The following is a 15654-nucleotide window of genomic DNA, read 5'->3' on the forward strand; positions in this document are numbered from 1 at the left end:
TATTTCACGTTGCCGTTGTATTTTTTTTTGAAATAACATTATGTTAAAAAAAAGAGAGAAAGAAAATAACTAAAATGGAGCATCACTTCAAACTACTGTTTAAAAAGGTAAAAAAAAAGAAAGAAGAGAGAACAGGGTAGGAACCAGAGCGCTGCAGCCGTGCAGCGGGGGACACCAATGATCGTCGGTTCACTCATGCGGAAGTTTTGTTTTGGCAGTCGTCTGACGATCCGGATGTTTCGCAAACCATCAGATTATTTGAGTTTCTAACACAGTGGCTCAATGAATAGTGTGGTTTTCGCTCTACAGTTAATCTGAAATGTCACTCAGGTACTTTGACAAGCTGAGAGATTACTATGAGCGCTACACTGAGTATGTCAGGAAGAATCCAGCTACCACAGCACAGCTGGAGAGCACCGTGCGGACTCTATCCTACCTGATCGCAGGTCAGTGAACATGACAGCAGATTTTGGTGGGACTAAAGAAATGCTAAAATAAAGAACAATGTAACATACACACACGCACACTTAATATGTGGACATATTAAAGTTCAATAAAGTTAACATTTTTTTTTTTACTTCGACTCTTATTTTGCAGGGCGATTTGCAGATTCACATGAAATATCTGAGCTCGGTAAGTAACCATAATTAAACAGTTTCAGACTAACTTGCCGACACCAATGTAAACTGTGAGTAATACAGTAATACATTACAACACAATGCATTTTCTTTCGACACTGTTTTGAATGAATAATCTTCCTGGTGACTGTTTTTCAGTGTACTCTGCCTCCAACCTGCTGGTGCTCTTCAATGACAGCATTCTGCGCAAAGGGCTCAGATGTGCCCTTCCTGTGGTGAGTGAAGTGTTTGTCAATAAATCAATAATTTTGGTAGTGGGAGAGATGAATGCTCTCTATAGGTGCTCTGTGCAGAATGATCAGGTCACTGACTTAAAGTTTCACCACTTATACATACGAAACATAATTCAGTAAGAGGGTTAGAGGGGTTAACACCTCATGTTATGTCTGTGCTCATTGTTCCTCCTGTGTGTCTTGTTCAGTCTCTTTCCCAGCAGAGACTCCTGACGTGGCTCTCTGTGCTGGAATATGTGGAGGTTTTCCTGGAGATGGGATCGACCAAACTGTGGGGTGAAGCCGGACGCTGGCTGGTCATCGGACTCATCCAGATTTTGAAGTATGACCTCTTCCTTTTGGACATTTAAGGAGAAGAGAAGAGAGACAACCTGCACTGACATGTTTTGCAATGAAGTACAAAGTATGAGAGGTTATGATGTTGTGATGACCCAATTGATAAATATTAGATTTTTCTAAAATGTTTTGATAATGATATTTTTTTTCTCCCCAGTAATTCTGATAAGTGAAAGTGTGTATGTGTGTGTGTGTGTGTGTGTGTGTGTGTGTGTGTGTGTGTGTGTTTTATTTCAGGTTTTAGAAAGTAATGAGTTATTGCATTCCACACATTTGCCATATATTTACATTATAGTACAATAACCCTTGAATTTGTTTGAAATCTCTCTGTTGTTCATTTTCAGGGCAGTATTTCGTGTCCTTCTTCTTCTGTGGTACAAAGCTGGCATCCAGACTTCACCTCCCATAATCCCTCTCAACAGAGAGGCAGACTTTGGTAACGAAGGTCAGTCCTGTGTCTAGCTCCCCATCACATGACCTACATTAAAACCGTCTTTCTCCACTAGATGGATTTTGGAGGTTTAGTGCACAGTTTGCTTTATGAATGCGTTTTCTCATCCTTAAGAAGAGTTTGATCATGTTTGATCGTGTTTTCTTTCCTTCTTCTCCTCGGCACAGAAGAGAGTAACCAGGAGCAAAAAGAAGACAGCTGCTTTGTGGGTCAGAGGTCAGGACGAGTCATCAGGCCACTAGGCAGTGGTAAGACTTGCTATTAGAATATGACTTTGTTTTCTAATATATAATCCAATATAAAAGACAGTTTTGCTCACCAGATATGCTTTGTGATTGTAGGATTGTTGCTGTTTCTCATCCTGCCTTTGATTTTGCAGTGTCATATAGTTACATTTCAAACAATTCAATACAATAATTTGTGCAGTAATGTCATTGGCATGGGTTTTGTCAACTTGAAAAAATAAAATTTTCACCAGCATGTCTTAACAGAAAAGCTAGATCCTAAACCATACAGAGAGTTATGAAATAACCTTTAACCTTATTTCACCTCCTTTCTCACTGCTGATTAGAAACCATGGCTCATATTATTCAAACACATGCAATCAAGATAATTGTATCCTGAATTAGATTTATGGTTTCAGATCTATGCAGCCAAACAGGTTGAATGCATAGTTAGCAATCTGCAATCTGATATTATCTACCCGCCAATTAGCCTGTTTGACACCTGGCTGAACAAACTCGTTCAGAGAGACAACAAGAGTAAGTGCCAAGACGTGAATCTCTAGTCAAACAGAATAGAGATCTAGGGCCTTATTGTTGTTGTTGTTGTTGTTGTGGTCAAGACGAGCTGCACTTTGTGGAATATTTGTAATAGTTTGAATGCACATGCTGGTAGACCTGCCAGTAAGGCGTGAGAGGATAAGCATCTATACCAGTCACTGTGCCGCATACTCAGACAGGGAGGGTTAATGTTCTTGATATCGTACACAGCCAAATTGACAGTTGGTTGCTTATCAATCATGACACTATGAAAGTTCCTGGCAGACCTTTTGTGGACATGACTTGAAAGCAGTCAAAGGGAAAGCTGATCAAGCGGAATGCAGATTGGTGGTTGTATGCAGGTATTGGCAGTTGTATCCATCATTTTGGTGTGTGGTTTGTTCTTGCTCTGAAGTCTCACATGCAGCTGAGGAGGGCAGGCCATACCAAGGAAGATCTGATCAGCAGGTTCAACTAGTGTCTCTCATTGCTACAAACAGGAGAGATCACAGATCCTTCTAGAATCTAGATGTCCTCCAGCTGCTTTGTTGTTTTATATGTAAATGTAAAACAAAAACAAAGCAAACAAAGGTTGATCTGTTTTACATATTTTTCCAAAGACACTAATTAATCTTAAAGAAAGACGTCAGGTATTTTTGTTATCCCTCTCAAACTACATCATAAGCTACCACGCCACTTGGACTTGGTCTTGGACCCGGTCACCCAACCCGTCTCTGTTGTTTGGTTGCAGCTCCCTCCCTGCACGCTCGCCTGTGGGGAGCTCCGGCCCAGACCAAAAACAGGAGCAGCCTGAAGAAGGAGAAGCTACTCAGCAAACCCACAGAGCTGAGCCTGCAAGAGACCGTGGCCGAGTCTCTGTACATCGGACGCCCTCTCGTGCACCGTATCCTTCCCTCAGAGACACACGCATGAAGTCAAAGCTTCCTTTATGCTCATGTAACACACAGGTAGAGTATATTTGGTGGTATTTTCACCATTCAGGTCTCATAGTAATCAGTAAACAGAGATGACTGACATTAAAAACACAAGCCACTCCTCTAAATGCAACATGAGGGGAAGAAGAAGAGGTGTTGAAGTGAATCTCTGTTCCAGCAGTGAACAGGGATTCATCCTGTTAGAGAATCTTTTTGGGATTTTTGTCTTCTTCCTTAAAGCACATTGTCCCGCTTGCAGTCCTCTGCCTTGGATTCTGTGGGAAACAGTCCTGGAAGCCGTGGCTCGTCTCTGGAGCTCTGGAACTTTCCAGGTATAACAAACACTTTGCTTTGTCTCCTCATTCACACTGCAGGTGTTGATACTTGTTGTTTTCTTTGTGTATATATCTGAGAACAAACATCTTTGAACGGCCATACTGGCTTATTTACATTTGATGGTGGAGAAGATGGATTTGTTGCAACTTGGGTATTATTCAACAAATCAGAAGAGACATGCAAATCAGAATGGCAAGGAATTCTGATGTCAAGTAAAATCTATTTTTGTGTAAAATGACTTAAAATGCAGAGGTTGATGATTAGATGCAGCATGTAGCCCACGTCTCACTTTATTCATCTTTTGTTGTTGTAGTTTTGCTGTTCTCAGTGAAACCAAATTTAAGAATCAATGGGAGAGATCAGAGATGAGGAGGAGAGGCTTCCTTCTTCTCTACTACCTTCTCCGTTCACCTTTCTACGACAGATACTCAGCGTGAGTATCGGAAATCCTGCCCCTCAAATACAGAAATACTTTTTAATGTCACCATTTGGATATTGGTGTAATGTTTTCTATGTTTGTTCTTTTGTTTGCTGCAGGGCAAAGATTCTTTTCCTGCTCAGAATGCTGGCCGATCACGTTCCAGGCATCGGGCTCATCGCACGTAAGTCGTCCTGTCTGCTCCATGATGTTTAGAGTACCTTTGCACGTGTTTAGTTATGTAAAGGTACAGTATGCCTATGGAGTGATTATGCAATTTGACTTCGTATTGCTTTTGCTTTCATTTGCTGCTGTAAAATCCATGACAAGAGAGGACGCAAAGTGTTGGCTTGAAATTTTTAAGAATTCTGCCACTCCTGCCAATTTTCTTTTTTTTAAACAAACAAATCTCACTCTAAAATAATATCAAAATAAATGAAGGATTATGGAAAGTTCTTCATTTTGTAGTTGATTCCAAAAAGACACACACCAAACAATGAGGCAAAAAAACCCCACAGTGAACGTTTCTCCTTTCATCTCTTAAAATGTGATGATTTGCTGCATTTCTTCATCTATCACTAATCAGATCGTTTTTAGATTTTAGTTGGCAGTTGTTAAAAAAAAAAAGAAGAAGCAATGAATGCATTAGTTCAGGCTCTGGTAATTAATGAAGATGGTTGTTAATCGCTGGCCTGCCTGGAAGATGCTTAGAGTGATGAACAACACGGCGAGTGTATTGCTGTGTTTGATCCTAATTGATCACCCTTTCTACACAGGCCCTCTGATGGATTACCTCCCCGTCTGGCAGAAGATCTATTTTTACAACTGGGGCTAAAACCTTCTGGACGTCTTCAGAGCTTTTGACACCTGATAGTCAACAGAACGAGCAGCAAGGAGAGAGCCACCAGGACTTAACTGCAGAGGAAGGGACACACAGACCTGCAACATTTGTCTCAAACCTGTTTGGAGCGTTTTTTCAAATGTTGGCCCCTTCAGACAGTGAACACCTTAAAGTTGCACTCAACCTCTGATGGTTCATGATTTCTTCTCTGCCACGCAGCGGCCAAGAGCTTTCCTCAATGTAAGATTAAGATCAGATTCTCATGCCAATCAGGGAGATTTTTTATTTCCTTCACGGCAATTTTCTCTGTTTTTTCAAACTGACCAAAAGCATCTGCTCATGTACACTGAAACCTTAAAGGGGACATATTATACAGATTATCCTGTTCACCTTTTCATTTAGGGGTCTAGTTAAATCTTTCGCAGTGGATTAATGGATAAATCCCACACTGCCCTATAGCCATCCTCCTTTACTGCAGCACCACTGTGCACACTTAGTGCAGTTTTACTGTCTCTTCAGGGCACATTCCCAAAAAGCCTTCTATTTTTTTTAACCAGCCTGGATTCATCATGCCTGAGTTGGTAACACCCACAGATGATGACATTTAGATACTCGCTGTGTGTCACATGTTGACACGTTATGTTAAGGAAGTCAACAACTGAACAAAATGAAGATTTCAGGTTGTAAGGGTTTGTCTACATTATACATTATACCATTAAGGCAAAAAATGTGAGTAAGGCATGAATGAAATAGGATTCAGTCGTTTGCAGAATGTCCACTCATCGCTTAATCGTTGTATGAGTGGAAGCAAGGCAGATGAGGAAATGCATGTGGAGATGATTGAGTACATCCATGTGCAATCACTTAATAACATACATTTTCCCTACTGTATGTACACAATGAAGTGTGTATAGGAATGTTTAAAAAGCACAATATGTTCCCTTTAATGCTGATAGAAGCGGACAAACGCCTTTCATTACAGCCTTGAAACACCCGTCCATACAAACTTATTACATTGCAGTGTTTTCTGGTAATTTAGTGAATGTCTGAGTTTTATAATCGCTTATATTTTTCAGTAATTTACACATTGTAGTGGAGACATGTCGTTGTTGACTGTATGATAATGTGTTGCAGTAGCTGAGAGTGACATTGTTTCATATAATTCCTCTCTGGCCATATGGTTGTTTTACTTATGTTAATATCAGCAGAAAGATACATCCCATGGTTGTAGACGCACTGTGCTTGAGTGAAGTCAAAGAGTACAGGACGTCGGAGATTTTCAAACTTTATTAACATATGGAAGTTTCATTTTGTAGCCTACAAATAAATAGTCAAGTGATTCATCCTTTCAATCCATGTCTTAATTGCCTTTTGGAGAGTTTGTCTCATGGGAGGGACATTCAGTCATCGTCACTGGAAACATGACACACTGTGTGACATCCGGCAACAAAATGAGTTTACAAAATGTTTCAAGAATTTCATCAACAGGGTGGACAGTTGCAGTGACGGTGTCTGAAGGGAAAGGGAGTGAACGCAATGACTGAGCTGTATCACAAACAGAGGACGGATCGATTTGATCCATACAAGCTGTTAAAACATGCTGGGAAATTGATTCAGATATTAAATGGACACATCTGCACACTGCCTCCACAAAACCTCGGGTCAAACTATCTGCAAACAGTCGGTCTTCATTTGTATATCAGGGAAACTGCAGTAGGTAGCTTAATAGGTTCATAATAAACCCCTTTAATTTTTCGCAGACGCATGGTCACAAAGGTCAGGAGTCACCAATGAATATGTGGAATATTTAACAGGTTTAACAATCAAAATAAAAACACCAATCATTCCAAATTAAAGGTTAACTTGCAAAGAGAGAAAAAGTATTGAACCTCTTTTTTTTTACAGCGTAAACTGAGGCAGTTGGATTTGACGGACAGGGATTTGAGTAAAAATCTTTGAAGGTCTGAGAATGGAAATGCATAGTCAAAACTTTGTTTCCTGGGCTTGGAGATTCTATGTGACGTCTGCATCAGAACAGTTACCCACTTACTAGACATTTCTGGGGATTTAGTAGTTTGATAAAGACAATGCTGAGGCATCACACACTCCATGCTCAAGTGTCTCTGAAGCCACCATCACACAGACACAAACCCTAACTCCAAGCTCACAAATGGTGAAGGAGACGTAAAACACTGAATAGGAACTTATTGGATGTCAGTGCTTTATGTAAATGAACAGAAATGGAATCAGCAGCAGTGACCCGAACACTGAATGCAGTTTATGAAACACGGGTTTGATCTTCTTCTTCAAATTAACGCTGAAAGTTTAAAATATTTCCTGAACCTTTTTTTTTTTTTTTAATAACAAAACTAAAAAGAAAGACATTTGATAATATGAGTTAAAACATCTCGGTTCACGTTATGAGGAATAAAATATCGTGTAATTAACTCTTTGAAAATCTACGACTGACAAATGAGTAAATTACAACAAAACTCATGGTTTAGAAAAGACTGCAACCTCCGATAGTTTTCTTTATGAAAATAAACATGATGAGTGTGCCAATGAGAACCAGAGAAGAGAATACTGTCTCACTCCTGTTAATTGTCTGTAAAAATGGACAGATGAGTAGGTCTGCGTCTTTCCCCATGCAATCATTTCTTCTTGTCGTCTGTCAGGAGGCTGGTAGGTCTACACAGGCATTGGTTCTTCCCGCAGGTCAATGCCCGGCCTTCTGGGTTCTGTTCAGTAGGAGCCATAGCGATCCTAAGCGAACAACAAAACGACAGATTTGTTAATTTGTGTGGTGTTTTAATGTTTTTAAATCAGTTCCTAAAATGTAAGATGCCGAAGAATTCCTCACCTGGATCGTATTCATAACCCCATTAGCGAGAACGGCCATCTTTCCTGCCACAGTCTTCACCCCCTGTTTGAACTGTGCTATGTCTGGGCCGGAGGGGAGAACGCTGTCAAAACCTGCCGCCCTCCCTGGAACGACAACTGGAGTGTTACTTTCGTTTCATTACTGGATGTTCAATCTAATCCCATATGGTTACAGAGAACGTGGCGGCGCGTCTGCGGCCTTACCTTTATGGTCAGCGCCCTCACCAAACAGGTCAGCAGAACTGATGGCCGAGCTGCTGGACAGGCTTTCTAGCTTCGTCTTGGCTTCATACTGACAGATGAGGAAACAAAGTCAACACCTGTGTATCTGTAGTACTCTGCATCACTCTACAGGTTCTACAACTAACGTCTATCAAACTGCAGGAAGGTAACCAACCATAACACGCTCAGGTTGTTGATTAGATAGTGGGAGAGATTTTCTTGAGTTTAATCAGAGAATGCAGCTGTGCAGATCATATTTACCCAAGCATTTGGTTGTCAACTTCAGATCTTAATATTGTTAAATAAACCCATATTATTTCTATTAGTTAAAAGAAACACTGCAAATCCGTATTTTCACTTTTGCAGCCTATGTTTTGCACTAAACTGGAGATGAAAACTAAACTAAGACAAATTCTGTATCGACAGCTTTGACTGCACAGTTCAAGGTTCCTCACCTCCATGCTGTTCTCCCGACCAAAGAACATGTCGGAGGAGATCGCCTTTGCATTGGCAAACTTCTCCCTGGCTTCGCTCGATTCGGCCACTGGAGCTGAAACCTCAGCTTTTCTTCTACTGGGGAGTCTGAGTAATACAGAAGGAGGATGTGTGAGACAGCAGAACGACACCGCGACACTGCTTTTATCATGCATGCATGAGCTCGTTGTGCGTGTGTTATCATCAGTGTGTATACCTCTCTCCAATTGGCTGTATACTTGAGATGGTAACTTCCTCTTTTGGCTCGTCTTTCTCCAGAGCCCAGGATGTGGTAAAAGAGGCGGTTCCCCCTTCTGTATCCCACCGGGATCCAAAGCTGTCGCCGACGGTAAAAGGGTTGTCCTTGTACCTGAAAGCCAAACAAACAAAACGTGGATTTGCTTTAGTGAGTCATAACTTCCCATTTTGAGTTAGCTACGTAGAAATGTGATGTTCATGTCACTTACTTTGGCGGTCCAGAGGTGAATCCAGGCTCGTCAAAAATGTCCAGTTTGGAGCGAGTGGAGGTCTTTGCTCCCACAGGGCTCTCCTGCTCAATCACCTGCATCTCTGACATCACTGAGTGTGACACAGCACTGAAACAGGAGCCATACACATTTATGTAAGTGTAAAAAAACAAACCAGACCTCAACACTTCACTGCTAAGGCCCTCCAGCAATACACAAAATGATAACAAAACTGTAATAATGTAGACTGAGTCAGAGAAAACTAAAATATAACAGCTTCTGATTTGATCATTTGTTTTTATCATTGTTGTGATGCGTTACCTCCTGTTGCCAAAGCCCATGCCCAGCCTCTCAGCCTGCTCTCTCTTCTTGCCTTCCATGTTCTGGATCTTCTTTTCCTCCATCTTTCTGTCGATCTCAAGTTCCTTGTAGGCCAAACGCATGGACGCCACACTGCAACAGCCGCCACAACAGACATCAGAACGCAGGTGGCACGTGTTGGGATATTAGTTACCAATTAGAATGCGTTTGGTCTTCAGTGGGGAATATTGGAACTGGAAAAAGAAGGGATTGCTTACATAGACTCCTCTGCTTGTTTCTTCACCTCGGCAGCCTGCTCCTCTCTCATCTTCTCAGCCACTTGTGCCTGTTTCTCCACCTCAGAGAAACTCTTACTGCTCACCTTCTGGGCACCCAGACCTTTTTTAGCACCCAGCTGCAGCACAGGGAACAAGTAAGGTCCAGGTTAAGTTGTTAAAGTTAGTTATGTTTATAAGATTTTGTCCAGTTCGATGTTAGAGCAACTATTCTAAGCTGACTCCATCTTTGCACTTATTGGTGTAAACACTAAAGTAAAGAAAGGTTCATCTTTATGTCACTTAATCTGTGGCCTTCTTTAAAGAGGTGTGGCTCTGCTCTTCTATGGGAGTTCAGTGATCCTAGGACAGTTTGTGCTTTGGTGGATACATCACTTACCCCTTTTTTGGCAGCCACAGGCTTCTTCTTCCCAATAAGGGAGGATTTAATTTCTGTAACACAACCGTAAAAAATATAAAATAAATAAGTGAAACAATTAGCCGCCAGGCAAACAGGATAACTAATTTAAGAGATTTCTTTTTGAAATAGTTTTTAGCCAAGTAGGCAAAATGGAGAAACAGAACTGTGTCATCTGAGCTGCATTTGTTAATTCTCAAGCTACAACCCATCAAACAGTTGCAAGCAGAAAGCACAAACCCTGTTAACATGAAAGCCTTCACACCACAGAACATCTAGAGCCGGAACATTAGTTTGGTTCAGAATATCCAAATATGACAAACACTTTAAAGCACTTGTCGTAATTATGTTGGTCAGTTTGGTTTTCACAAGAACCTGAGGTGAGAAATTAAATACAAGAACTCAAACCACACACACACACACACACACACACACACACACACACACACACACACACACACACACACACACACACACACACACACACACACACACACACACACACACACACACACACACACACACACACACACACACACACACACACACACACACACACACACACACACACACACACACACACACACACACACACACACACACACACACACACACACACACACACACACACACACACACACACACGAGATCCTGGTGTTTCAGGATCTATGAATGTGCTGGAGTTAGTGAAATGTTTTGATCTCTCCTTTACAATACAACTGTACATCTGAAGCACATCCAGTCAGCGGGCAAAGAGCAGCTGTGCAGACTCTGATCACCTTTGGTTATCGGCACGTTGCGTGATGACAAACACATGGAGTCCTCTTCAGGACAGCATAAACCAGCAATCACCATCATATTCAACAATACAGAAGAAGCAGATTTGACATAAAGTGAAATTCTCTTTCCAATCAGACTAACAAATACACAAGAGTGTCTGAGCACCCTGTACAGCCAATGGAAGGTGTGATCGCAGGCACAGGGAAATGAATCTTGGAATTGGGCTGCAGCTCATCGATTTATCTACACATTTTAGTTTTCAATTTATCAACAAACTGTCCAGGCAAAGGTTTTTAATAAGAGACAGTGAGCAATGCCTGATACAAGTCTCAGAGTCCAAAGTGATGTTTTCAATTTAAGATTCCCTGACAGAGAAAAGCACAGCTCAGGAGGTTCAACTGACACCATTGAACTGATTGATCCATCTACACACTGACAGACTCACCGATGGCGCCTTTAGGTGATTTGCTCAGTCCATCGATGCTCGGCCCCTCCTCCGGCCCTGACAGGAACCACACACACACCAAGATGTCACAAATCACAAGACGCAAAACATTTGTCAAACTTTTTTGGGAATTTATGGAATGTGGAACAGCCATTTCCAGCTTATTATTCAATTATTCATTATAAGAACATCAGAATTGGACACCAGGGCATTAACAGAACTATGCCTCCTATTAGATTCAGCAGAAACCTGTTTATTGACCCATGGCAGTGAAAAACATAATGTAGAGGGATATCATCATTTTATAAAATAAATATTTGTATGATTTGACTTACTGTTATCATCCTGGCCTTTGGCTGTTGCGTCAGTGACAGTGGCTCCATTCTGCTCGGGCACAGAGGGCTGTGCCATGTTCCAATCACCAGCAAGCTGAAGACGTGACAACAATACCAAGATGGGGTTTTTAGTCCGCAGAATTCCTCAACATAGAATTTCCATTGCTAACAATTGCACCAATCAGACTATATTCCACTTAGATAAGAGACAATATGTTGGCTGGATGAAGAGACATTAATGCTTAATATGGTTACTGTTAGATCATAGCAAATGACTACAACAGACACCAACTGTCAAATGTTATTTAATCGGAAGTATCCCAGATAACAAAGTGATTTTTTAAAGGCAGCAGCTTTCTCAGTCGTGATGGCAACAAACCTGTGTGTGCTCTGCAAAAAAGTCCGTCTCTTTCTTCTCAGGAACTGCAGGTGTTCCTCCAACAGATGATTCAATCCAAAGCTGCAATGAAGAGATGAGGGGTGTTAAGACATTTAGATGTAATCGCACAATTCCCTCAATAATGTTGCGAAAAAAAAAGCTTTGAAGAAAAGAGCTTTACAGTTGAGACAGATAAGTGCTTCTAACGAGATCTTCATACTGACGTGTACACACCCAATGGACTGTGAACTCTCTTAACATGGCACAGACCATTGACCTGACGTAGCCTGCAGCAGGCTGGAAGCACAAACCTGCCGATTGCCTGTAAACCAATTGTTGAGGTGCCTCCAAATCTTCAAAACTTCCCTTCCCTGCTTATGTTCAGGACACCACTGAGAGGGAGTGTTTCTGAGATTTATCACTATCAACTAACTCCAACTGGTCTCAAACTCGAGCTGAGGTAAAGGACAAATGTGATAAGATGTTTGGAACTTCACTCCAATCTCAGCCACATGTTTTTCTGCTGCCCCAGGTTACACAAGTACTGCTCTGTTTATTTCAACACTATGTCCACCATATTGGGAGCGTAGCGTCAACCTTCCCCTCATATTGCCATCTGCGGGACTCCACTCAAACACACTCCCAATCTAAACACTGTGCAAAAACAAATGATCAGTTTCACATCCCTACTTGCCAGACGTCGTCTGCTCTTAAAGTGGAATGGAATTTTTTTGTTTCATTTCGTCTCCCCCTGTGTCTTCCAGCATCCAGTTGTCTTTGCTTATTTGAGCATCATAAAGAATAAGACTGCCATTGGAATTTAGTTAATGACGCTGAATAGGAACACTTGCTGCACTCGGCCTTCTCAAAGCAACAGGGGGATGTAAATTACATCTTACACTAGAAGGAATCTCAGACAATAAAAGATCACAAGATACTATCTAGGTTGATTTGTATGAATGGCTGAGGGTGCAAAACAATTATGGCTGTCTTTTCAAAAGTGATTCATACTTACATCCGTGCCATATTTGGACAATGCCGCATTGGCCTGCTGCCGAACCTTCTCCCTGTACATCTGGGCTGCACGACTGTTATACTTGGCATTGGTGGCATTTGTGGAACAGCCATGCTGGCGAAAGAAGGCGGTCTGCTCAGGAGGAGGACAGGAGTTTGTTATTCACATTAGAAACCTGAGATATACTGTACATCCTAGAATTCAAAACTTACACTATCTAACCCTTTGGAAAACTGTTCCAAAGTCAAACAGACATCTTTGATATCAAATCCACCAAATAGACTTACCGCATTGGTGTTGCCTCCAACCTGCATACATCTAAGTTGAAACCAGTTCCAGTTGGAGTCTAACTCAGTGGATCTAAAGGCAAAAGACAGAATATGGAGATTGGATAGTTGTTTGACTCAAACTGCAAGTAGAGCTGTTTTGATTCATTACTTATAGATATGGTCAATAATAATGGAGTACATTTTTGGCCCTAAATGTATTCGATTCAATTTAATTCGTCTACAATTATTTATGGGACAAGTCTATGCTAATCCACGCACCATAGTCAGAGAACAATGCATTGTTATGATGACTCATGATCAGCTGAAAGAAGCTGGCATGTACCTGATGAAGCTGAGGTGAACTCCCAGGGAACGGTGGATCCCCGAGCAGTCGATGCACAGGAACACACCATATGGAATACTGGCCCAGCTAGGGTTTTTAGCTGCACAGTCAAAGCAAGCCTGGGTAGAAACACCGTGGTTTCGGATTTAGACATTTACTGACACTGCAAAGCATGGATACATCCAACAATGACCACTAAATAACAAAGACCGGCTGGTATAACCTACTAAATTTGAAAGATAATAGGACATGTTAACTGTACAACATATGTGAGGATTTACTGCAGTTCTTTCTTCAATATCGCTGAAATTCATCCTTTCGGGTTATAAGTATCTATTCCTATCAAATATAAGACTTACAGGTGAAAAAATACACTCAAGCATAACAAGTTAAAGGATGGCAGCCAGAATTTGGCCCTGAAAAATAGAGCCCCTCATTTTGAATATTGTGTATACAACAAATGCATATGTACAGTATGTTCAAACTTTAACAGGTCAGGAATAACATTAAATGGCCAAAAAGGGCTTCCAATAATGGGCGAGATGTTAAATGGTACAGTGAACGTAAAGAGGAAAGGCAAATTTACATGGGACCATTTAAAAATGACAATACAACTGAACATATGCCAGATGCTAGCATGAGCATATCTCTCAATTAAAATGAGATGTTCACACGTATAACATCAATGTGGCCACAGGTGTTGGGAATTTTAGCTATATTATGTCCGTTGTATTGACAATGGGTCGTCATTCACGTTCAATTTCTCATTTTACGTTTCAAACGGTGTGTAAGTGGAACCGGTTAGCTTCAACAGCATTACAACCCGTATACGTGGCCTTCCTGTATGACGGCTAAACCAGTGTTAGCAGTTCAATGGTGGCCAAGTTAACTGGAGACCTTAACCTGTTAGCGCTGATGTTGAAAACGACAAGAGGATAGATAAGTATTCCCGCCTTGTTGCCCTGTCCAAAGATCAATACAAATTATTAGAAATATCCCGCTTTAAACATCTGCCACCACAGCAAGACGCTTAAGCCATCAGATAGCACGGACACTCATTTATACAAAACACAGGCAGCCCAAGCGCTTTAGCGCACCGTTTGACTGTGTAGCTTGGCCTATGAGCTAGGAAAACAGTTAGCCAGCTGACAGTTTCTGAGGCAAACCATCGAGTGGCAGTACAGATCATCATACATGACGACACATATAAACCTACTGTACCTTCTAAACTTACCTTGTTGGTAGGAACAGATCTTAATCGTTTGAAAATAGTAAGGATTTCAGTCTTATTTGGTTCCGTAGCCATTTTGCCACTCTGACACTTTCCATTAGTAGACGTCAGTACGGGTCCTTGTAGGACTTAAATCGCATGAGCTTTTTTCTTTTTTTCTTTTTTACACAATGCAACCGTGATCAACGTTTTAATAACCACATTATGTGTGTTTCATACCTACAAATTTAAACATTAAAAACATTTAAAAACTCAAACATTTAAAAAACTCAAACTTTTTCTATTTTTTTTATAGGATGTGATTCAGTCCTGCAAACCTAAGAGCCAATGCAACATGATACTGTACAATTATGACGCAATGTTCAAGATGACGCCGAAACAAAAACAAGGGAAAGAAAAGAAAAAATAACAATAAAGAGAACACGGATATGTGGTACAGTCTACTTGTATTCTACTTCAGGGTCTGCGTATAATGTTTAACAACAACAATATTATTATATGGTACAACCTTCCTTCTTCCTCTCTGTCTCTATCTCTCTCCTCTTCCCCCTCTTTCTGAATAAAAAATGATCTCCAAAATATCCTACAATTGTATGCACAAAAAGGAAACATGATAGAGACAATGCACAGCCAGCTGATGATAATGCAAAGCTACTTGATACTGTTACTTGCTGTTAAACATCTAATTTGTTCCAATGTTGACCTGTATTTCTTTGTCAAATATCGATATGAACCTGTACAAATGTAACCGGGTCTAATGTAACTCTGTTGTGTTGTGATTAACAAAGTAGATTTCACAATGACATAACTGCATTTGGATTTATTGTGCACTGAAAACACACTCCACATTTGCTGCTGCATTGTTTAGTGTG

General features: G+C 40.9%; 2 protein-coding genes across 3 annotated transcripts; one reads left to right on the forward strand and one right to left on the reverse strand.

Moving 5' to 3' along the window:
- The first annotated feature begins 170 nt into the window (after positions 1–170).
- pex16 (peroxisomal biogenesis factor 16) lies at positions 171–5470 on the forward strand. Its single transcript, XM_076156102.1, has 11 exons — positions 171–446; positions 598–633; positions 777–853; positions 1060–1193; positions 1552–1652; positions 1826–1906; positions 3171–3323; positions 3614–3686; positions 4004–4123; positions 4228–4292; positions 4885–5470. Exons 1-11 carry the CDS (start codon positions 320–322, stop codon positions 4941–4943), a joined length of 1026 nt encoding a protein of 341 aa, XP_076012217.1. The 5' UTR covers positions 171–319; the 3' UTR covers positions 4944–5470.
- Positions 5471–6712: 1242 nt separating this feature from the next.
- arfgap2 (ADP-ribosylation factor GTPase activating protein 2) lies at positions 6713–14918 on the reverse strand. 2 transcript variants are annotated; one of them, XM_076156099.1, is made up of 17 exons: positions 14786–14918; positions 13552–13670; positions 13227–13299; positions 12940–13071; positions 11925–12005; positions 11546–11639; positions 11211–11267; positions 10765–10809; positions 9968–10020; positions 9571–9707; positions 9314–9445; positions 8993–9121; positions 8743–8895; positions 8507–8633; positions 8034–8121; positions 7810–7934; positions 6713–7712 (listed from the first exon to the last, which is right to left on the reverse strand). In XM_076156099.1, exons 1-17 carry the CDS (start codon positions 14855–14857, stop codon positions 7692–7694), a joined length of 1638 nt encoding a protein of 545 aa, XP_076012214.1. In that variant the 5' UTR covers positions 14858–14918; the 3' UTR covers positions 6713–7691. The 2 variants fall into 2 exon arrangements, with proteins under 2 accessions (XP_076012214.1, XP_076012215.1); XM_076156100.1 differs by lacking the exon at positions 10765–10809.
- Between the last annotated feature and the right edge of the window lie 736 nt (positions 14919–15654).

Source organism: Genypterus blacodes, unplaced genomic scaffold (assembly GCF_046128005.1).
Source record: "Genypterus blacodes isolate CSIRO-AG114 ecotype Tasmania unplaced genomic scaffold, CSIRO-AGI_Gbla_v1 ptg000067l_1, whole genome shotgun sequence".
Taxonomy (NCBI): Eukaryota; Metazoa; Chordata; class Actinopteri; order Ophidiiformes; family Ophidiidae; genus Genypterus; species Genypterus blacodes.

Bases quoted from the DNA above. Each gene is read 5' to 3' on its own strand.
- pex16 (XM_076156102.1), top strand. From the start codon at position 320: ATGTCACTCAGGTACTTTGACAAGCTGAGAGATTACTATGAGCGCTAC. The intron at 854-1,059 runs GTGAGTGAAGTG...TGTCTTGTTCAG, and splicing joins TCAGATGTGCCCTTCCTGTG to TCTCTTTCCCAGCAGAGACT. The intron at 4,293-4,884 runs GTAAGTCGTCCT...CTTTCTACACAG, and splicing joins AGGCATCGGGCTCATCGCAC to GCCCTCTGATGGATTACCTC.
- arfgap2 (XM_076156099.1), bottom strand. From the start codon at position 14,857: ATGGCTACGGAACCAAATAAGACTGAAATCCTTACTATTTTCAAACGA. The intron at 13,072-13,226 runs GTAAGTCTATTT...CCTCCTGAGCAG, and splicing joins TTGGAGGCAACACCAATGCG to ACCGCCTTCTTTCGCCAGCA. The intron at 11,268-11,545 runs GTAAGTCAAATC...GGTTCCTGTCAG, and splicing joins CAAAGGCCAGGATGATAACA to GGCCGGAGGAGGGGCCGAGC.